At 30.2% G+C, this 24,353-nt stretch overlaps 1 protein-coding gene across 1 annotated transcript; it reads right to left on the minus strand.

Moving 5' to 3' along the window:
- Nucleotides 1–673: 673 nt before the first annotated feature.
- On the minus strand, nucleotides 674–12,369 carry LOC132733253 (transcription factor COE1-like). The gene is made up of 6 exons (XM_060719857.1): nucleotides 11,480–12,369; nucleotides 9,108–9,267; nucleotides 7,960–8,023; nucleotides 3,875–3,930; nucleotides 1,973–2,046; nucleotides 674–746 (listed from the first exon to the last, which is right to left on the minus strand). The coding sequence occupies exons 1-6, from the start codon at nucleotides 11,557–11,559 to the stop codon at nucleotides 674–676; spliced, it is 507 nt and encodes a 168-aa protein (XP_060575840.1). The 5' UTR covers nucleotides 11,560–12,369.
- Nucleotides 12,370–24,353: the final 11,984 nt, after the last annotated feature.

Raw genomic sequence — 24,353 nt, forward strand, 5'->3', positions numbered from 1 at the left:
ACACGGCTCAAGATTCATGCTAAATTTCATGAAAATCTCGACAATGAATTTAAAAAAAGAAGATTGTAGGGGAACAAGGACAATAATTTACAAATTGCAAACGGCACTTAAATTCTTCTAAAATTCAGAAAAGAGGTCAAAATATGCAAAAATAGCCCTTAGTGCGTTAGTCATGCAGTAGAAATATGTTGATAAATACTGCAAAATCAGTCATTTATTACATATAACATGTAAATTATTTAAATCTTGAATCATTTTACTTTTCTTATAATCTTAATGTATTTTTATCAACTTTTTTAATATTTTGGCTCATCTGGAGGCATGCAGCTTTAAAAATGTTGCAAAAAAACTAATTTCATGGTGATTATGTCAAAATCGAAAAAAATTCGATGACCAAACTACAATATTTAGTGGTCTAAATGCAATAACAATCCTACAAAAACTATCAGTAATTCAAACAGCCGGTAAGGTCAGAAAAGACGTCACAAGCAGTATGCTAAATACTTCCTACTAAACAACAGAAGATATTGCGAAAAAGAAAAGAAATAAAGTGGTAAATTTGGACCAAGTTATGTGTACCTTTTGTGAACAATATGACTGGGATATGAAACACTGAAGCAGTACATACATGTAGTAGATATTAATTGAGAGAGAAGACTGTTATATAAGAGTATTACCTGTCTATGATGACTGGATCTGAGGGGGTCTCGTTTCTATTTCCACAACTTTTCTTATCACAACATCGGCTGTAACAAAAATACAGAATAACAGTGAAATACATAATATAAAATAGAACTGGAGTTATGCTTTACTTTTAAGCAGTTAAGGTAAGGAAAACATAATGAAATTTAATAGAAGACTTGGTAGATGTGTGAACAGAAGTCTGTCTGAAAATGCTTGATGTCGTTATTTAATCATAATCAAACAACAGATTTATACAGGATAATATTAGTTAATATTACAAATCAAGAAAGTGTTAGAATTTATATCTATCACGGTACAGGCTTATTGTCAATAAACACTGAAACAAAAATATACTGTAATGAACTGATATATTTTTGCTTAACAGTAAGAATTTCAAGTGACACGTGAATACGGTACTAAATAATTCTGATGAACAAAACCAAACTAGAAATATCATCTTTATTTAGCCATGATTATGAACAGAGTGAAGCTCAAAAACCGATGAATATTGGCCTAGACGGCAGACAGACAGACAGACAGACAGACAGAGGTACGGACAAAACGGCGGCTACAAGTATATATATCCTTCATGCGAGCGGCATGAAAATATATACGTTAATTCTGAACTAAACTAAAAAGATACTTAGCCAATGATTGAAGAGGCAATCTTCCTTTAGAAGATATACTTGCATAATTCCAGCATATAAATTACCAAACTCTGCCAATGATTATCATATCTAATGACTTTTTCAATTAACGTAATGAGCAAGGTGTATAATTAGTCGTATCCGGTAATTAGCCACAAGCGGTAAACGATACATGCCATATCATCATTGATGTCAAAACAATACCGGTGTCACACGGCACATCTGCTTCCCTATTTCCTTACTGTGATCAAAATGTACTGTATTTCAGTAGAATAGTGCATTTCATGTACAATATTGTCTGAGACCCGTTTCTATTGAAATACATATATGAATATCTTATCAATGTTTATCCGATAGGCCTTTTATTATTTTATAGTTTTTTATATTCATGGATGATGATGATGATTTTGATGATAATGATGAAGAAGAAGAAGAAGAAGAAGATGATGATGATGCTGATGCTGCTGCTGTTGCTGATGATGATGATGATGATGCTGATGATGATGGATTGGTGGTAATGATGATGACTGTTATTGTAATGTACGAAATAACAAGATTTTATGAGATAACAAGAATGTCAAGAAAATAAATAAACACCATACACACCAAACAATAAAGTAAAATAGTAAGTGTATATTTACCTGCACATGACTTCGTGTGTGAGTAGTACCCGGCACATTTCTGGATTTTTGTCCTGACCTTCGTAAACAATGGGCTAAAAAATCACAAAACGTTATATTAAATCAATATGTACGTATTAATATTTCATATGTTAACTAAAACTGATGTATAAATGAACATGTTTTATAAAATAGTAATGAATATTGTCTCTTCTATTCTGGCATTCATTTACTTTATATATAATTATCTTTTTTATAAAAAGTACAGAATAAAATGAATAATATTTACACTCGAAATCTGTAACCTTTGTCTTAAGTAATTGAAAGAAAGTAAGTCATATTTTTAACAGAAGCAGCAGTAGACTAGGAAATAGGCTGTCCTATTTTGAAGCATCATTATTTTCTAGAAAATGTTCGTGAGGACATTTGTCGGTGTATTGGAAGTAGGGTCAAATACGTTAATCAGAGTGTTAAAGGTTTAACCCTTGTGTCCCGGATAAAACATGATTAACTCAGTACTGAATACGGCAACTCTAACGTGATTAATTCTTGAACGGGTTTTCCGAGACACCGTCTTATTGATTTTCAATATTCCCGAATTATCACCGCGAAAATCTGGCCATTCAACCGTCGAGGAAATACTTAAACCTATGCTTAAACGACCTTTAATACTATAATGTCCGCAAATAATGGTAACATTCTGATTAAATGGTCATATCTCGAAGTTTTGCACTCTATGTAAACATTTATGAAATATGAGAATACACTTTCAAACGGCTGGTCAGCGTTTCACGGTTTTTGTCACCGATCTTTGTGGCCATTGCTTTGTTCACAAACACAACATATTTTGTATCCAAATTAGCATCTTATCTTTTAACTTAAAATTGAGTACAATATTCTTGTGTTTTTTCTTTAAAGTTCATTTTTCATATTTCTTTCTTCGAGCAGTCGCCTTGTCAATAATTGAATTAAAACTTTCTGCAATATTACGTGACCTTTCTTATTAGATCATTATCAAATAATTTTTGTTCGTTTCTTTAAATTGTTAAAATGGTGGAAAAAAAATCTCGCGTGTTAGAATTCTATATGGTTTGCAAATGGTAAGAGATATTGTTCTAACTTTGTAATAACTTGAAACAAAATAATTTGCATTTTTACGATTGCGACACACGCTCATGTCGGGGATGCCATATGGCCATGCGATGAACGCAGGCCGAGTCCATGTTACACATACTTTTATCTGTTTCTGTTATTTCACTTAATTAGATAAAATGTAAATTAATGAATTAAAAGGATACCTGTTCAAGTTATTAGAAAATGATATAAAGACCATTTGATTCTCTATGAAGAAATTGTTCTATTTTACAGGACTAAGAAACCTTAATCAGACTGCTCATTCATTATTATAACATACAATATATCTAAACGTACTTCATATGTTTATAATAAAAAGGGCTAGATTGGTGTTTATAACCGAGGTTTTGCAATAAATGTAAAGCATCTGCACGCATCCCTCCTAACACTTAACACAAAAATTACCACTCGAAATTATACTCTAAGATTAATAATTAGAACAAATATAAAAAGTAAATTTTATTCATCTGAAACTGTACTGCATGCACCATTTGTTAGAAAAGAAAAAAAAACATTATAGTTAATCCGGTACATGATATATTTATAAAAAAAAAATGTTGAAGACTTCTTTCATAAAAAAAGACTTGAAACTGATTCTAAGTTAGATTACACTATTGTTTTAAGACGTCTCTCAATCAGTATATGTGTATATGTTCGAGTCATACATCAGGTAAGTATCACAGCTCTTAATCCATAAATAGGGAAACAGGACTGGTAATGTTCAGCTATTTCCCACGTAGCAATTTGGATTTGTCAATAAAATGAATGTGAAATAAAAAAGGAACTCACTGTTTTTGTGACGGAGTCGATGAGACGTATATACAAATCTTGTTCCTGCCGGACCCCTGAAAATAACAAATAAATCATTCATAGCATGGTGATATTTATCATGTAGCAATATATTTGCTGCTAATTTAATGTGTGAACAAATTTACACAAATACCCAGTCCAAATAGAAACGACCGGTCTTACTTTTTTCACTTTGCCAAAATAAACCAGATGAATATGTGAAAAAACTCTTTATTTATTGTATATATTGTACTATATCCATCAAATTATTTCTACATTTTACCCTGAAATATATTATTACATTTCACCTACATTTTACCCATTAATAATATTAATAATATTTCTGCATTTTACCCATTAATAATATATTTCTACATTTTACCCATTAATATATTCCCGTTAATAATATATTTCTACATTTTACCCATTAATATATTCCCGTTAATAATATATTTCTACATTTTACCCATTAATAATATATTTCTACATTTTACTACCATTTTACCCATTAATAATATATTTGTACATATTACCAATTGATAACATATTCCTATATTTACCTACATTTTACCCATTAGTATGCTCCTACATATTTTCGAAAATGTAATTTAGATATAAGTAGAGGTATAAATGTTTTATTCTGTAGCTATACTATCCAAAATGAGAAATTCACATGTTTCATTGAACTATCCACTAAGCAATTTATAATTTATACTTATTCTAAACATTACATTTTAATGTTATATTTATATCATAATATTATATGTTTATCAAAGTCTTTTCAAATATATTAATGCCATGACCAAAACTTGTATAATAAAGAACATTATTACTGCTGACCTTTGAGATACTAAATATATCTAGCGGTCAAACTTAGGATAATGTTTAAGGGAATTATCAAGATAAACATTAACATAAAGACGCCTCTGTTCATTTGAAAAAGAGGGAAATGCCTAAATTGGTTATATAATACCTCCTTATGAAGTGTTAGCCCATGTAGTGAGTTACACTCACATTACAATAAACTTTCTATGATGTTAGTTTAATTCTGACAGAGATTGTTTATACCCCCACCCCCTACAGCTCACACCTGTTTAGTCAAGGTCCAATTTTTTTTCAAATGTTCAGCTTAAAGAAAAAGAAAATTTATATTCGATTGACCTAAACTGTACATAGTTTGTTGTTCAAACATAAACATATATGTACATACATAAGTTACAATAAATTATCATATACTTTATAAATGTTCAGATCGGCTTGATAGTCAACAAATCTTAGAATGCTTGCACATATGTAGTAAGCATTTTCATGAGGGTTAAAGATTTCGTCACTTTTACATCATAAGACAATACTAATGTATGCCACAAAGGCAAATGTTTCATTGACACATCTTTTAGGAAATGACAAATCTACACAGAAAGCATTTCTTTGATTGTTATAATAAAATAAATTGATACTAAAGAATGACTGAAATTCTTCACGGAACTCGGTTCTATGACTTCGTATTCCAACAGGAATAAACTACATGAACATTTATTATGGAATTTATTTACTTCTTTGTTCTTTTTTTATCAATGAACCTCATATATTTTCGGTACATTTTAGTCGGTCATTTTTTTCTCTAATTTTACACAATTTTTATTCTAACATTGCGTTGTTTGCCTTTATTATAAGCTTCACTTTAATACCAAGAAGAAACTTTAAATTGTGGAGAGTTTTGAAGAAGATAAACATCGTCACTATCTTTGTTTGCAAATTGTTTCAACAATCTGGCTGAATGAAAGTCAGGAATAATTTAATCAAGTATTAAGATTAAAGAAGTCGGGCCGGACAGCGTCTTTTTAATGGCGTCGGGCGCGTATTGTTGCAATAAAATGACATCGATTTAGATTAAACACAGATAATACGGTGTTCACCGGGTGCTTAAAATCAAATGCACTAGATATCTAAATTGATCGAAATAGCGACCTATATTGTTTCCCTAAGTTTGATCAATTGAATTTTGTGGGTATAGGTTTCAGAATACTGAAATAATGTCTTACAATAAAATTCCACACAGAAAATATTAAAGGTAGTTAGAAAATGTTCAAGAGAAGAAAATAACGCGACAAACGTACAAAATAGAGATCACTTTTAAGGACTTTGATATATTGAAAATGTCAATAATTTCACAGCTGCATTGTTTCAGTGATGATACATATTTGAAGACAAAAAAAAAATATGTGTCACAAGAAAATACTGTATCTTTAATTTAAGAGGAAGTAAAGGAATATATATAAATTATATATTTAACAACGCCTTTATCATTACTATACAAATATTGATCTTTCACGATGACACTGTTTTCCGCTGACAGCATCATGTGACCTTTTAGATTAACCGTTCGTAATAAAATATTAATTTGCATATCCTATAAAAATTTGACGTTTTTATCGGCACTTTCAATACACTTTCCGAAGACAAGAGGTCTCGACTTGACTTCTAACACTTTGAGAACTGTTTCAGAAAATCCGCGGCAAAATCAATATCAGCGTTAATTGTCTTCAATTTAAGCATGCTTAATTCGATAGAAACTTTCATACCCCATATGTTATGCTTTTTGCTAATGTCTGTGAGCATTTTTCTGAATTGAGAATTCGTAATAGAGACGAGGTTATTGGAAGTAAAGTCAGGCTCAATACGAGATATGAATATACGCATTTTATGAAACGGAATATTTTGGGTCACATTTTATAATACGTTTATACGTTTATAAATACGACGTCCTACGTATTAGAACCTACGTAAATAGATTTTAGGATATTTACTCTATATCTAAAATTCAAAGTTAAGAACTCGTAATATTTTTGTTTGAATATTTACATTATTAATAATTCATGACAATTTCATTAACTGTAAAATAGTTTTTTCTTATCTAGAATATTAACAATTTATGGTAAGAAAAAAAGCTGGAGGAATTACTGAGACCCGTAATTTTATTTATTGTATTGTACATCGGTCACAAATCAAATAATACATGTAAATAATTTCGTGTTTTTTTTTATCATTAACAGTTTCTGTAGCAAGCTGGAGCCAGAATGGTATATACTTGTTTTACGTTGAATAAAACTATATAAGTCATTAATATTTTTAAAAAATGTTACGTCATATAATTTACTTTTGAAAAGAATAAAAAGAAACAAATTCAAATTAATTTTCTGTGATTGTTATTTTTACAAGATATGTTTATGACTGTTGAGTAATGTTGAACAAACATTTTATGACAATGTAACAGAAACCTCACCAGGTTTTATTCCTCTACATTAAAATGTTTAATGTCTAACACAAAAAGGTGGAAAATGATGAATTAATGTAAACACATAAAATGTACTTAACAACAGGTTGAAAAATTCATTAGAACCTTTCTATAAACCTTTACCGTACTGTTTTACAAGGGTCAATATTTGTATAAATCAAGTCGTGACTTTAGATTTGATTCGTTGTCGAAGCTGTAATCATTTCTTTTTCATTTTTAACGCTTAAATGATTTGATTGTTACTCATGTTTGCGGAAGCATTACGAGAGTAAACATGAATGCACGTGCTAAGTCCATAATAACACGATCTTTGACTATGCGCGTGCTCTGTGTAAACAAATGAAATGGAATTATGGGAAGGAAATGTAATACCGGGGTTATTTCCGGACAATAATTGCGATATAATTGTAGTCCTTGTCGGTAATTTTTCTCCGTTGAGTTGCTCTGTTTGTTGACATTAAAGAATAGGAAATACTGTTTTCACTATCAGGATGCATTAGGTTTGTTTAATTGTAATTAACTTAACTGTTTTAATCACAAATGCAGTCAGGTAAATATAACTCATAAAATCAATGTTGAATGAATTTATCACTTTTTTACATGCTACTTTGTAATTTATTTCAAAATCAAAGCAACGATAAAATAATTGCAAATATTTAGCGGCTGAACCTCACAGACTTAAAACCAGAAAAGTACTGTTGAAAACTAGTTTCTCCATAACTCGGAAACAATCAGAGCCGTATACAACAACAACAACAACAACAATAAGATATTAATAATTAAAACTTACCATTTGCATACAATAATTGTAATCTGTAGTGGATGCCATTGTTTGTTTTGAGAGTATCGGACTCCTGCAATAAAAACACAATGTATCAATACGCAGGAAAAAAAAACACACACTTGTTAATGTATCTTAATTTTAAACGGAATTTAAATTTTTACTGAGATTAATTCTTCTAAAACTTTAATGACAGTAGAGAAAATGGCTGCTAATAAGAGAAATTGAAAAAGTGAAAATGGATTCGTAACTTTTCTTGATTTTCAAGAGAAATAGCTGATTTATTTTTAAATTTTATTAGGCGGAATATAAAACTAGTGTGATTATTTAGCTGAATGAAGTGACCGGACTTCCCATGGAGAATTGCTGTACAGGTTGATAGACACCAGATTTGCTACATCAAATAATTACAGTGTAAGAACAACGAATCATTGATACATATCGATTAATTGATTAAATGTCGATAACGGCTTCATTACAGTACAATTGCATCATTGTGTCACGGTATCATGCCGGGTACCACCTGATTACCGGACCGGGTACAAGTTATATTTCATTAGAGAAACAGGTCTTTAACAGGTGTGGTTGCGGTGCGAACAGACGGCTTTCTAATTAGACGGCATTCAGTGAAAATAAGTTGTCTATTTGCTTACATTGTAGTCATGTAAATAAGCAATAAATTAAAGACATAAATAGACGGTGTTGATATACTTTTGACACCTGTTACACTCTCGAAATTAGGTGATACACAATCAAGAAATTTGCATTATTAGTAAATGAAGAAAACCTAATACACCAGTTATATTATTTGAACTACGATGAATTATCTAATTCGTATGTTTATGGTTTACGGGTGTCAAAGGTTTGTTAACGAAGATTATTCTAGAAATACGTTCTTAAATTATTATAGACTTTTATCATTATCAATCTTTGAATATAGTAACATTTTAACATTACTTATATGATAAAAATGTTTTAAATGATTTTCCTTTTATCAATAACCTTACAGTTTTAAAAAGACTTAATTGTTTTAACTTGGGGTTTCTTGTAGTTAATATAGTTTTAGTGCTCAGATATTAGTGAGAAACTTAGTCACTATAAGCTCGAGTAAAATTGTAATTAAGCCTACTCAAATAATAAATAAACAATGAACTTACAGTTTCTTTCTCCACAAAGTCTATGAAGGCCGTTCTCTCGATTTCTATAGGTTGTCCCTGTCTGTCGTACAGCGCAAGAACAAAATGAAAAAAGTTACTTTTCCGTAAATTGCTAGGTGGCTGTTTCTCAAAGTGTGCACGTGTTATTCCTACCCCAACACTGTAAAACATAAAGTATGAAATATTACTTTTGACGAATCTTATGACATTGAATATTATTATTTTAACGTATATAACTAATATAATTTTCACGTATATGAATATTATAATTTCAATGCGTAATATATACATGTATATTATCTATAAAACTGTGCGTAATATTTCACAAGTAATTCATATATATTTATGTAATATAGTTTCTAAATGCGACTTTTTATTTAATATCTAAAACACTGATATTGACAATGACTAAAGTAGTATAATATCTGTTTTATTATAATGTCTATCCATATTATAATATATCTTAACATGGAATGATGATATCCATTAATATGATTACAAAAAATAACAATTGTATTTTTTTGCGATTCCAGCGCTGCAAGAATTAAATTTTAATCCATGTGCTGTTGTACACAGGATGCCCGTGCATGCACGATCAATCGCATTGCAAACAAAATTAATTTGAAACAAGAAATGAATTGTTAAAATTCATAACTACTTAACATTAAAAACTGATGAAAATAATTTAGAAAAGTAGTATAACTTAAGTAGATGAGTGTTTTTTTCTGTGCTATCACCACATATAGATGTTAGAGTATATGTTAGATTTTTTATTTTTATGTAGGCAATGCTTTCTTATATTTTACCTTAATTATGATACCTCTATATGAAAAATCAATTTTAAGTTGATATACTTCGTATATTGAAAAAAGATATTTAAAATACTTAAATCTGCGTCTTTACAAAAAATAAAACGATTCAGACCTGTCCATAAGAAAATAGTATTATTTCTAACTGTATACTAGTATATGAAACCTGACATTCATTTCATATCGCTAAATAATTGTAGTTAAAAACTAAATAAAACAATGAGAAATTCTTCGTGAATGAGAAATGTATTACGAGACGAAATATAATAGGATTTCACAATGTTTACGTTTAAATGTTAAGAAATTATTCAGAAAGTCTGCATTCTAATGGATTATTAAATCCGCATCGTTAACGCTGCACGAGGAGTGTTATGAAGATGTTATCGCATATTTTGATTCATGCACCAGACTTCATACATTTCCATATCTATAAAGTTCATCAAGAAATTCAATTTGACCAGATTATACAGTTTTTTCATTGCGCGTAATTTTTCGAGCGTAAAAATACTTTGGAATATATGAAGAATATCAAAGTGTATTAAACAAGCATACATGTTCTTATTAATTATAGCTTAAAATCACATAAATAGAACGCTGTAAATCTTCCATTTTAACCTCTAGTAGAATAAAAAAAAATGTTCGAATGTTGTCCAATAACTTGACTTTTCTACAGACACATTGTATTCCGACATAATTTTGTTGATGTCAATTAATTGTCTTAAATATAAAACACGAAATAATTAAATATCCAACGTAATTCACCTTGAAATTATGTTTAATCGAACTCCCAACTTTGTTTTTCAAGACCAAAAATTATAAATATAGTCGACGGTTGAAAGACATATTAATATTTAAAAGCACACAACCTGTTTCGAGCTCAATTTAGAATTCTAGAATATTTTACAATGAGAACTCTACCTTTTCTATTTTATTTCCGCGGGAAAAGATCCGATTGGAAACCAAACGGGACTAATATGTGGTAATAACTCAAACTATGATTGAGTGAGTGATTTTGTTGTTTGACTGACATACTTCTGGTAACAGACGTGCAATTATACGTGCAGGTCGTATAGACTGACAACGGAAGTAATTTAAAACTTTCCCATATCCATCTTTCACTATAACATAATATACTTAAGGGAGTCCCTCTTTTGTGTTGGACGAGCGATCCTCATTAATTTTTGAAGGAGGATTATTCCCTGGTCCCCAAAATGAAACCAGAAACTAAAGATTCTAAATTATCTAGTATAGACGTTTGAAGAGAGCATTTATTACTACTGTTGGCTTATTGATAAATGCTGTATTGTAAATTCATTAGGGACTGATAGAAATATGAATTGAAGAAAATTAATACATGATTATATTTGAAATAAAATTTATGGCTTTGAGTTTTGATTTTCTCTGATTAATTTCATATTCTGACACAGCTGATTAATATATGATAAATATGAAAACGATATAGTCAAGGGAGCATTTACTATAATAAGAAAATAATAAATGCTCCCCTTGTTTTCGTCTTTTGGTATATACTTGATATTTTAATAAATATAAAAAACCACTCGCCTTCCTGCGCTTTGTTCAACCATTGTAGGTTGCATCCAGTTTCTAATGGTACCAAGTTGAGATGAAATTTCCTCCTTCATCGGGGAGACAGTTTTTTTCTATAACAAGCACTTGCAGCAATATGTCACTGATTGTTTTTCATACACATCTATTAACTATTTACGTTTCTCTGCGTTTATTGTTTCTCTTTGCGTATCTCATAGGTATTCCATGTAGAAAATTTTCAATCAACGTATCACGGAAAATGGAAAATTGTAATAAAGATGTCCGGAAGTGTGAAAAATATGAAAACACATGAAATATTGATAAACGCGGGAAATCTTTTACAATTCTTTACATATATCCCAAAAGACACTTAAAATTCTAGAACAAAACGTTTAATTTCCGGATGTTTTTCAAAAATCATCGCTTAGACACGAGCTCCCTTTAGTTCCCAGGAGCTGTAAAGGGTCAATTTGAAAGATGGTAGATCGGCGTAGTATTGGTCTCAAGCCGACAACTCTCGTGCACTGAAATGAAATCCCGGCGGAACGCCTTTTGTTGCTATTCAGTTCCGTTGGTAAGTAAGCAGTCCCCTTAGAGTTCCATGATCCTATGGGAGCCGAGACCTCCAGAAGGTGGGGTTATCTCTATCCAATCGGAATATCGAATTTCATTAGGTGCCAAAAAGTCAATCTTTAACCACGCCTATAACAGTCTGTGGCTACCGCTAGCGCGTTGCTAAGAATCGGTAATCGATTGGCCAATGAGAATAGAGTTTTCTTCTTAGAGCGATGCTGGAATTACCTCAGTGGGTAGTATCCCCTGAATCGGTTACCATCTGCGAAAGTAATTATACGAAAGTACCGTAAAGAATGTCGTGTAACAAAGAGAAACTATGAAACAAGTGTAGTTACTTGTATTTGGAATAATTGACAGAATATTTCTTTGATGTTCCGCATCTCATTCAAAGGTTCTAACGGTACTTTTCGGAGACTTTAGCCTAGAATAAAAGAAAAATAGTGGTTGAACCGTTATGAGATGTCAATAATTAATAGCCATGGAGCACGAAATACTATGATAAGCGACAGCTAAACAACGAACATTCTGTCTCAGCAACAGAAAGTCTGCGAATTTTTCTTTTATCGCGATAGCCGATATTTCTCTGTCAGTTTAATAAAATTTAACAACGTTTATCTCTTTGCATGCCATTTGCTAACTTCTGATTATGACTAATTAATGGAATTACTATTTTTAAGCTGTTGCTTAGATTCACGGATAATAATTAAAGGTATACGGTTTACAATATTACGGGACTGCAGCGTTAATGAAGACGTGGGTTTAACGTCTCAATTACGAACGCATTATTTTTTTTAAAACGAACACTTTTTTTATCTTACATTTATCTAAAACTCTAAACGCACGATTTTTTTTATGTATATCATTAAACTATCTTAAACTTATATGCATTCAAATGATAAAAATACACAAAATATCAGCTACTAGAACAGGACAATAAATCTAAAGTTTAAAATATAAAATTATCAGTAAAGTTTTACAATAAAAAATAAAATTTCGGAAACATAGAATAAATACGATTGAAGACGAAAAACTGTACATTTGTTCTAATATAGTAATAAAACATTTTGTCTTCAAAAAATCGACAAATGCTTCCTCAAAATTTAGAAATATTATTGTTAAGATATGAAAATCGTTCACAAAAAATATTCAACATCATTATTATGAATATTTCACTTTCATATTTAAGTAACTTTTACACCGAAATGGACAAAATATACTTCTGCTACATTTTTATTCGGGCATACTTGAAAAATCATCTTTAAAGGTGTTTGTGTATTTAATAGCCAATTAATCCCATTGTAGCGAAGTGTTGTAAAGTACTTGAGGGATACTTAAGTACCCCAAGAGAGTCCTCGGATAATTTGTCCCCTATTGAAACTTGTGAGACAACATTGATCTCCTCACACTCTGAGATAACGCGAGATTTCGCGAGAAATCAAGATCTAACCGTAGAGAGCGTCCGACCACTATTTTTTTAAAACAAGGTTATTTTTAAACAAGCATTCTTATAACCTCTTTAACATACTGTTAAAGATAAATGTAATAATATTGTAAAAAAATATATATCACATGTAAGAAAAGTACTTTTAAACTCATGGACATTTTTCTGTTGTTTTTATCCGCATCATAAAGTTACCAAGGAACTAGTAATAAATAAAGAAACACTATTTGTTTTATATATGTAATACATGTGTTGTAATGATGTAAATGGAACAGTAATTTTGATAAATAATACTAAGCCAAGTTCGTTCACCCAGGACAAAAAGTAACATAAATTTTCCGAGAGTGAGAAGGAAAACAAAATAGTAACGCTATATTGATACGTTGCTGAATAAATTATTTACAGTGCCCATTTAAATAATGTTTATTTTCAGTGGTATGTATGAGTGAATATACAAAAACATTTTCTAAATACGGCAACATAAAATATAAATTATGACTAATGTAACGGCTCTACGCCGTACATTATACAGCACACATAAAACACCTGTTTTACAAGTGTGCGTTGAAGCATAAAAGTAAAATTATTTTGTAAGTGATTAATTTCTACCATTAATTTTGCAAGAAAAAAGAACGCGCAAAAAACAAGCTTTAAAAGCAAAAAATACAGAATCCGACCACATCAAATTACATTGGACTTAGGCCATTGTTAATGTCTTTACATTAAGTTAACTGACTATAGCACCAATGTAAAAAATTAAATTACACAGTTTTTAAAAAAACGTTACTTTTAAAATAAGTTTTGAAAAATATTTTAAGAATAAATGTGATATTTCTGATATTTTCATTATTACAAATTTATATTTTTATATTTGTCCAGTCAGTGAAAACATATAAAATTTAATAAAGTGATATAGTCTCATATATGTAACACGGCCTTATAGAACATATCGTGTTATCATAGACACAGATAACAAAACATACATGTTACAACAACAACAACAACAACAACAATAAAGTCGTTTTTATATATTATTTTGTAATAACAACACTAAAGAATTAACCAGAAAGCCGTCTTTACAGGAACTATGAGTACATGCATATTTCTTACAATTACAAAATAAATATTTTCAAAAAATCATTATCAAAAATTGTAAATGGTTTTTAACCTTAAATATATTTGTTCTAAAATACAGCATATTATAGTTTTCTTAAATGTTTTTCTGTGTTTTCCTGCGAAATAAAGAAATTAATACACATGACAAACATTTCATAGCTTTCTATAATAATACTATTTTGTATGATTGTATTTCTATATTTATTTCTTTAAAGATATACTATGCTCATCTTTGAGTAATATTTCAATCACAGAAATGTATTAAAATGTATGAAATTCTGAGTAATAAGTCTAACTTGGATTAAAGAAGAATAAAACTATGTATGGGAGACTGGGTTCCCTATTATTGGACAAGTAAAGTTGATCTTTTCTTGAAAATACTGCCAATTTTTTTATTGACACTATATATTCATATTGTGACCACCTATAGTGTGTAGAATTTTAAACATAACATATCTAATTTGTGTGAAAGCCAAAACATGTTTATTTTATATTTACAATGAGACTTTGTGGCAATTATCAATATTTTCTTATATCAAATCTGAGCACGATATATCTTGAATACAAATGAACGAAAGAAAATCTTTATCATAACAAAATATAATACATTATGCTAAATTGACATATTTACACCGAAAAGGTCAAAGTGAGCAAAATGAACCTTATGTTCATTAACCCTGTTTATCAGAGAAGTGTCTCATTTTATCTCCGATACAGTTTCCCTAAAAACCTGCTATCCCTCATGGTCGTGTGCCGTTTATTTGTTGATAACTTTAACAATAGTAATTATGGCACATATTTGGCTCCGGTGACCGCCTCTGAAAAGATCCGAATGTTGTGCTATAATTAAAGGGCATTGTTGCTGCGGGAACGGGAGCTGGAAACTATTGTCACGACCACGCCCCATTTAGATTATGCCATAAGTGTTTCGTCTTTTGACCAGGTGTTATGTGCAATAAATGCACCGTTTTATGATGTCTGTCCGATAATAAGAACTATATAGAATAGAAGTATCGCTGAAAGAAACCAAATGGAGATTTTTGTACGGCTAAATTGAGTCTGATTAAAAGAAATGTTTGTGGGAAGAAAGGGTAGCTGTATAGGGGTAACATTATATAAATTATCTATAAAACTTCAATTTTGTATTTGTTTTTCACACAGAAGCCTTCTTTACCTGAAAATAGATTAACCGAAATATTTTTATTTAATTATAAACAGAAATAAATAAACAAAAACAATACTTATTGTAGTAAATATGTTATGTAGTATAACTTATTAATTGAAATTAAAATACTTTATTATCACACATAATATTCTAATTAAACAACAATGACTCAATGATTTTAAATAAACATTTCTTTCGTAGAAATCCTTCAAAAACATGCTTCACATCAATAAACTGTATTAATTTGTAGAAAAAGAGATTGATCAAAACATAGTGTTTTTGTTTTTTAAAAAAGTTTCAATGTTTTAAATATATCAGAAAAACACTCATTTAAATCCTTGGATACTGCATTCAGAACCTGACCTTTAAAAACACTTGTAAATGAGATGCTATGGATAAAGATAGCGCATAAGGAGTCTCAAACGACGGTCTCGCATAAATTGAAAGTGACCAGAGGTTGGTAATTTTATTACCGTCTATTTAGTTAATTGATTTTAACGGTCCATACGACGGTTACTTTGAGAGATGCAGTGCCGCGCCCAACCTTATGTTACTGTTTCATGGATCAAAGAACAATGCCGAATTATAATTACTAATTATACATAATTATGATTATGGACTTCTATAATCGACATGTTCATGACAAAGACTCAAAAGAACTTTCTGTAATAAAGAAACATGACCAGGCATGTTCTGGACAATAGTTACAGTCGTCATTATTCCAAACCTGAATCTGCTAGGCTCCGAACTGATAAAAAATTACAAGAAATTTTGATAAAAAGAATTTTTTTCAGTGTTTGACAATGAAAATGTAGTTAAGATGTATATAGCAGCGTTTTTGAGATCAAAGTTTCTTTATTCCAAATCATTGTGAATCTAATTTCAGTCTTATCCTATCGAAATAATACGACTGTCTGGGTTTTTGTTATTTCTTAATACCCGTGCAATTTTATTTTCCAGTTAATTTCTTTTGTAATGTTAGTTCTTCTCTCCATACAAGAAAATGTTCAAAGTTTGCATGATGGCGGGTAATGAATCAGTTTTAAAGATATATTTACTACAGCTCAAAATACATAAACACGAAAATAAAAAAATAAAAATAAAAAGAAATCAGCTCAGTTCGATAGAAAATCAGGTCAATTTTTATAAGAAGGAAGAAAGTTTAGTAACGAGTTAAAGCAGTAAAAAAAATGTGTGAGAATAAAACATTTTTTTTCGTATTTATTGAAGTATAATTCCTAACAAAAAAACAAAAAAAAAACAAAAGAAAAATAAACTAATAAACTAATGAACGAAATTAAAATAGAATGTTATAATGTTTGCTTTGTATACTGTGTACATACATGTATTGTAAACACAATAACATATGATGAAAAAGAATATATTTAATAGTTTTCATATAGACTTATAGAATATTATAACTAAAAATAAAATCAGGATTTGATCTAGTTTTTTTTAATTAACTAATCAATGAGAACGTCTACAGCTTTAATTGTTTCTGTTATCATATATTCTAAGACCATGCTTAATTAAAACTAAATTATATGAAACAGTTTTATCATTTTGCCTGTATGTCTATATGAAAACTGTATCAAATGTCCTTGAGTAATTCCATAACAATTTTGACCTTACATTATAATGATTTTGTACTATTTTCAAGAATAAAAACTTTTGATGTGTCTTTTGAAATATTGCGTATGTATAATAAATCCAACTGTTGTTAGTTTAAGGATAAAAACAGTCAACAGTTCAAGTGTATAACATTTCTTTCTTCTTCACTTTTCCCCCATTTTATGCTGCCATACAGTTCCTGTTTTTGTTAAACGTTAGAGTAAAGTGTAACTTTAAATAAATTCTTTTGGGTAAAATATCTATAAAAGTATTCAACTGATAATATGTAACAAAACTATTCAAAACGTCTTACTAAAAAAAACTAAACTGTTAAACTGCAACATAAAATTCGAAAGTAATGACCTGCAGATTTGAATTTTGTTCTTTGATGGAGTAAAGTGAAATTATGATTGAGTACGGAAGTCAAATAACATTTCAAATCATTGCAACAAATTGATTAATACTTGCAAAAACTGTGCAGACAGTGATTTGATATTCTGTCCGGATAGTCAACCAACATTTGGATGCATAATTATATTGCTGTTAAAGCCGGCGGCCATGACTACCGTACATCCTATTATGATGACAAATCATTAAACACGTGACCTAACGGTAAATACGTTACCCCGCAGCTACAACATCTCCGTAGCATTCACAAAAATTGGCATGGATGACATTTAGAATTGGTAATTGATATTTATTTCATCCGTGCACTATAAACATCAGACTAGTTAATTTAATTGATTAGGTTAATTTGCCTAATTATTCCAAAGCATTATAATTCACGGAAAAGTGGAGTCTGTTTAAGAAAGCGGCAAGATCACTTTAGCTTAGAAGAAAACGCTTTATTACTCTTTCAAATGTTTCACATGATTTCTTCGAGAGATATTGATACCTCCACTTCTGTATGAAAGATATATTGATATCTCGACGTCTGTTTGAATATTTGAAAGATATTGATATATCCACTTGTGTTTCAATATTTGATAGATATTGATATATACACAGCTTTTTCAATGTTTCAGAGATATTAATATCCTCAAGTCTGTTTCAATATTTTAAAGATATTGATATCTCTACGTCTGTTTCAATATATAATGTTTCAAAATTCAAAATTCACGTCTGCTTTCATATCTTAAGTCTATTTCAATATTTGTAAGATATTGATATCTCCGTGTCTGTTTGAATGTTATTGATATTGCAATACCCATCTCTGTTTGAGAGATATTGACATTTCCAAGTCTATTTCAATACTTTTTAGAGATATTGATATTTTAACGACTGTTCGCTTTGAGAGATATTGAAAAACCCATGTCTTTTTCAGTATTTTAGAAATATTTATTTCTTCGCGTTAGTTTCAATATTCAATATATTTGTATATCTATATCTGTTTGAAAGATATTGATGACTGCACGTCTGTTTTAGTATCTTAAGTTCAAGTATCTGTTTGCATTGTACATGAACCACTTAATTCAATCGTAAGTAAAGGGTTTTTGAAACTGTTTGAGTGTAAGGTTTCTTATGAAATCAACAGTGATCGGTATCTTGGATAGCAAAATGTAAAAGGCCAATAGCCATATATATCTAAGTAAAATAACTTAAAATATTACAGGGCTATAAACCCCTAAAATGTTTTTTAAGTCTAATGCCACTGAGTATAAAATTCTTTGCAAAACACAATAACTGTAACTTTAGGTATCACTGTATTGTAACTGTAAGTGTCACATTTGATTTAAACTGTTCTATGGGGCAGAAATAATTTAAGTGGCAACTTTAAAACAATACACAATACTTACAATGTAAAAATAAAAGCATCTAAAGTAAATATATGACTGCACGCTATCAGGCATCGTTTTGAAGCGGAACATACATAATATTTTTATAAATGTGTTTTCTTGTATCAAGGGAGAAAATAGGAACGGCGGACAAAACTTTTATTCTGTTCAAGGCTTCAAAATAACTCAAAGGGGAATAAAGCAATCGATAGAAAGTACGTTGTTTGTCTAGACTTGTAAATATATTAAAGTTAATATGATATACAGACATAAATACAAATGGTATCTTGGCATAAAACCCCTACATTACTGGTATGGCATTGATTTTTTCGCATTCTCTTTTCATATTTTATTCGGTTCCTAAGAAATTAAACTATTTTTGACTTGTAGACCAAAAAGAAGCGATACGGTATGTCACATTCCAGGTGGACAAAACTTCCCTTTTCAGTGGTGTAATTGGTATTGTTTCTCTAAGCTATTGCAAGATTGAGATCCTTATATCTGTTTGTCTTTCTATACTTACCAAGATTTATTAATATGTATAACCATTGCCTGTGCTACATTAATATTTCACTTTATAAAGATATAAAATTGATCTGCTGCAGATGTTTGGTGCTATCATTGGAGGCAACTTTTAGATACTTTCTAACCAAACTTGAAGAACATAAAACAATGCATACATGTTATGAAAATATGAAAAAATACTTTGTTTATATAAATTCAAAGCCTTGCTTTTTCAAGATATTTATTTTATAGAAAATGAAATGCCCTGACAAATACATTTTATAAGAATTTTTGAAGAAAAAGATTTATGGATCAACATAGATATTAGCAGCTACAAAATGAGAGTTTAAATGGTTATTTTCTCAAAAAGAAAACAGGCATGGGGGCTTAGGCAACCCCTCCCCACATGTGTCCAGATTTGTTGCAAAAGGATATTAATGCTTAATATAAACCAAAGAGAAAATGGCATAAAATAAATGAAGGACACTTAATCTTTCTTAATTGAAGTCTAGATCCCTGCCGAGCTTCCTGCTATAAAATACGGTCAGCCCAAAATAGAGACCATGAGACAATTCACTATAATGAGTAAGATCACATGAAGACACTTTCAGTAAAAGAGGCGACATGATACTGATCAAGTTAGTAGTTGACAAGTGTATTTCGGTGGAGTAAAAATATGAATAGCCCGTTGAATGTCAAAGAGACAGTCGGTTTGAATGGCAACGAGGACAACTGTCTACCATTCAACATTTGTTAGGCCTAACATCTTGGGTACTGTGCGTGCATCACTTGTGATACTAGTAACTGCAAGTAAGGCTTTCAGTGGTCAGTTGTACTTTGTCTTACTTTTTGACTTTAATTTAGCTGATAATGATAATGGAGGCAAGGATGTTTATTTCTAACAAATAGACATTATAAAATTAAGTATTTTAGGGCTTCAAAATTACTTCTTTGAAGGCATGACAGTCAACAAGATACAGAGCCTTAAAAGGAACACTGAATTTCCCGTTAAGTTTCAATCTGCATACCTTGAAAAAATATTCCTGACAGTTTTGAAGAGGCAAATGGTTCTCTGGTTAAATCTTTTGACTGGCTTATGCAGGTGTGCCAAGTTAAAATCAAGCTACCCTTACTAAACGTATTAATGCATGTGGTATATCTAGTGATAAACTCGTGTCCCATATATTGATGATAAATACCAGTTTTTGTACATTTAATGTAAATTATTTGAAAGAAAAAGAAATTATTTAATAATCATTAAATATCTGCAATGTCTTAGGGAGTGTTAAAACCAATTTTGGCATTATAAATACTAAACCAAGTATTTGCAGTAAAACTCCTCTTTCTGCAAGCTAATATATATATCTGAATTATCAGTTATTATATATATTATAATGACTTATCACATTACAACTTCATTTCATATGAATATGATGTACAAATATCACAGAAAGAAGAATATACTACACCTTTTAAATGCGTGAAAATATTTCGACAATATTTAGAAATGTGTAGTTCAAAACGTGCACCAACATACCACCATTAAATGCGCAGTCTCATTCTTTTATTGAGGAGGTCCGACCAACTAGACTCCAAAGTTGGCAAGATTTGTGGTTGAATAAGTATATTCCTTTCAGTCCATGGATGGAAATATCAAAATAGTTTACTTTATTTACGGAAAGTTCGACAATGTGTTGTTTGCTTTAATGTGTGCAAGAGTGTGTATTTGGAGCAAGGAAAAACGTACACATATGGGCATATTTAGAATCAATTTACTCTCTAACCAGTAATAAGTTTTCATCCTCAGATTGGAAACCAAAAATTAAAAGCATTTATGAAATCTACCAAGTATATCTTACTAAAATGCAAAACGTCATATAATTTTTTTATGAAAATCCAAATTACTAAAAATAAAAGAAGTATGAAAATTTAAATTACGTGTAACTACTTAGCGTGTGTATACTTTGTTTTCAGTCGATACAAATTTATAAACACAAATGATGTGTAGATGTGATTTCACGTAATTTAATTATCAAATTATTATGTATAATATTGACAGAAAACTGGTAAAAGTTGCCTTGTCAAAGACTTCTCTTCAACAGTCTGTCTCTCCTATCCGAATATATTTTTCCTGTTGAATTAAGTAACATAAAATTAAATACGAAACAATGTTGATTTATAGCCGGATATCTTCATGTTATCTGATATGATCAAGTTGAACTTAAACAATAACTTCCCGGTAGATCATTTTGTTAAATCAGAACTCAATTAATTGATCGTATCGAGTGATTTTAATGTTTGTCAAATCATACAATCAAAATATGGACATTGGCATCGCCTGCAGCCATTTTTGTGGCACGTGCTTTCCAATATGGCGTCATTAATGGTCACGTGTCAATCAAGAAAAGTTCAACTCGTGTTCGCTCGTATGAGATACTAATCAAGATAAATATTTTTCATTAATTTTTAATATTCCTTGAACGGACAACGCGATTTTATAATACAATTTAGTTAATTGATAGTTCCGTGTCTCGTGATATATTTGCCGGAAATGTTAGACAGGCACTTTCCTGTTGTCATCTAAAAATATAAACAATATGGTAACCATCTGAGATTTAGTTTTGTTTAATTTTTTTCTCATATGCTAGTCTTGTGTGCTGCAGACGAATTTTCTCTGTTTCAAGACATACTTTCATAAGCATTGACAATCTAATTATATTTAATGAGCAAATATTGTTTTACTATTTATTATGAAAGACGAGGACGCAAACTGAAAAATGTATAAACCCTTATTACTCAAAGAACAAAACATACAGGAATATGTTCCATCTTTCAACTAGATTTGTTTTTCTTTATAACTGTTATTTCTCCAAAGTTGTTTTTCTTTGACATGCATTTGTTATTAACTAATTACCAAATTGATAAAACAGTTGATACATGTACATCATCATAACTAACATATTCCAGTTCAGGTTGGCAATCTCTTTGTCGACTGGTCCCTTTATGTTTTCTGCAGATTATTTCAAGTCCCAAAAGAATGTAACAATACTATTTAACGGTGCAAGTAAAAAGAGGTTATACATTAAAATATTTGATAACAAATCAAACTTGTATGATTTTGTTTGAACGCAATTGTAATTTGAAATCGAAAAGATCTTTCTAAGTGTGATATGTTGGTAAGATAAAAGCGAGAGTTGCGCGTCTTGCAACCAAATACATTGCATTTCCACCTAACGTAGTTCCATGCTTATGGTTTCAAACAATTGAAACATAACGATATGATTTAATAAAGATATCTAGAATGCATTACATTATATACATGGAAACGTAAACATTATAGCGTACATGAGCTATATGAGGATATTTATTGCTGAAACTCCATTAGGTAAAGCGTCCCTGGAGAGCCATTGAAAGCAAACATATGACAAATACTGATAATAACAATTTCATTTTTTAAGGTTTGAAATAAACTTTGATGTTAGTCATACATATTGTTAATGATTTCCTTTTGTACATCTCCATGCCAACACGGGAAAGTGTTTAGATAATATAACATTACTTTATAGTGGTGCTTCACAAAGATTGTATTTTCATTCTAATATGATAAGAATTGTTGCTTAACACCATGTGACTTTCTAAATACAAATGTTCTCACACTGAGCTTATATTTATCAAGATTTTCTTTTTGTTTTATTTCAAACGTGCTTGGAACCGTCTACCAAAATTAGATAAAATACTGTTCCAGCTCGTGTTTCATCATCGAATAAATGAAGGAGCAATTGAGGGAAGAGGTCCTTCTAGAAGTTGAGCTGTTTGCTGACATTTTTACCACTGAAAAAAAAAATTGTCGACTCACGGCACAATATATCTTCTTTCCAGTCCCATGTACGATGCAATAAACAAAACATATAAATAATAAAAGAAACAATGTCTCATATGATAAGTTATAGAAGATCTATATTACATGTGACTTAGGATATGTTGCCTGCTTTTTTAATATGTCTTTTGACGTCCTGTCTGTCATAAGCAGGCTTCATAACCTCTGACCCCCTTCAAAATTCCATTTTATTTAGTTCCGCCCATTGTTTACTCGTTTAGGGTTCACACATTCTACTACTCTTCGTTTACGCCGCTTTTCATGGAATGACACTACTGTGTCACATTGAAGATTTCATGATAACCGCCGTTTGAACAAATCTGCGTCTAATCTGTGTCTAAATTCAAAATTTCACCATTTAAAATGTTGAATTCTGCTTAAGCCGGTGCTAAGGGGCGTGGACAGTAACTTGCATTTTCCAGGACCGTCCATGAACAGGCTTAATCAAACCGAGCCTGCAACATTGTCAATTTTGCTATTTCAGCTTTCTTTAGGGATTCTGTTTTTCTCTATTTTAAAACTTGTTTATAATTAAATGATTTATCTCTAATATAAATAGCTTTGATATATAAATGGTGATATGTGTCATATAATGCGTGTATATATGTTGTACTCCAACTTGTTTTGATAATGTAATATTTCGTAAATGTTTGATTTAAGTAACACTTATTCTTAAGAATATTATATATCATCTAGCATACAATGTTCTTTCAAAACACAATCATTGTTTTAACATCATTCTGAAATAATAATTTGTTGTGTTTTTTCCCCAGAAAGTAATCACAAGTTACGTATTTCAAATGAGAAATATGCCCATTCAGTAT

This window comes from Ruditapes philippinarum, unplaced genomic scaffold, assembly GCF_026571515.1.
Source record: "Ruditapes philippinarum isolate M1 unplaced genomic scaffold, ASM2657151v2 ctg1409_1_1_1_1, whole genome shotgun sequence".
In the NCBI taxonomy this organism is placed as follows: Eukaryota; Metazoa; Mollusca; class Bivalvia; order Venerida; family Veneridae; genus Ruditapes; species Ruditapes philippinarum.

Coding starts and splice junctions, on each gene's coding strand:
- LOC132733253 (XM_060719857.1), bottom strand. CDS start 11,559: ATGAAGGAGGAAATTTCATCTCAACTTGGTACCATTAGAAACTGGATG. Junction 8,024..9,107: donor ACTTTGTGGAGAAAGAAACT/GTAAGTTCATTG, acceptor TTTTTATTGCAG/GAGTCCGATACTCTCAAAAC. Junction 747..1,972: donor ACACACGAAGTCATGTGCAG/GTAAATATACAC, acceptor TTTTTGTTACAG/CCGATGTTGTGATAAGAAAA.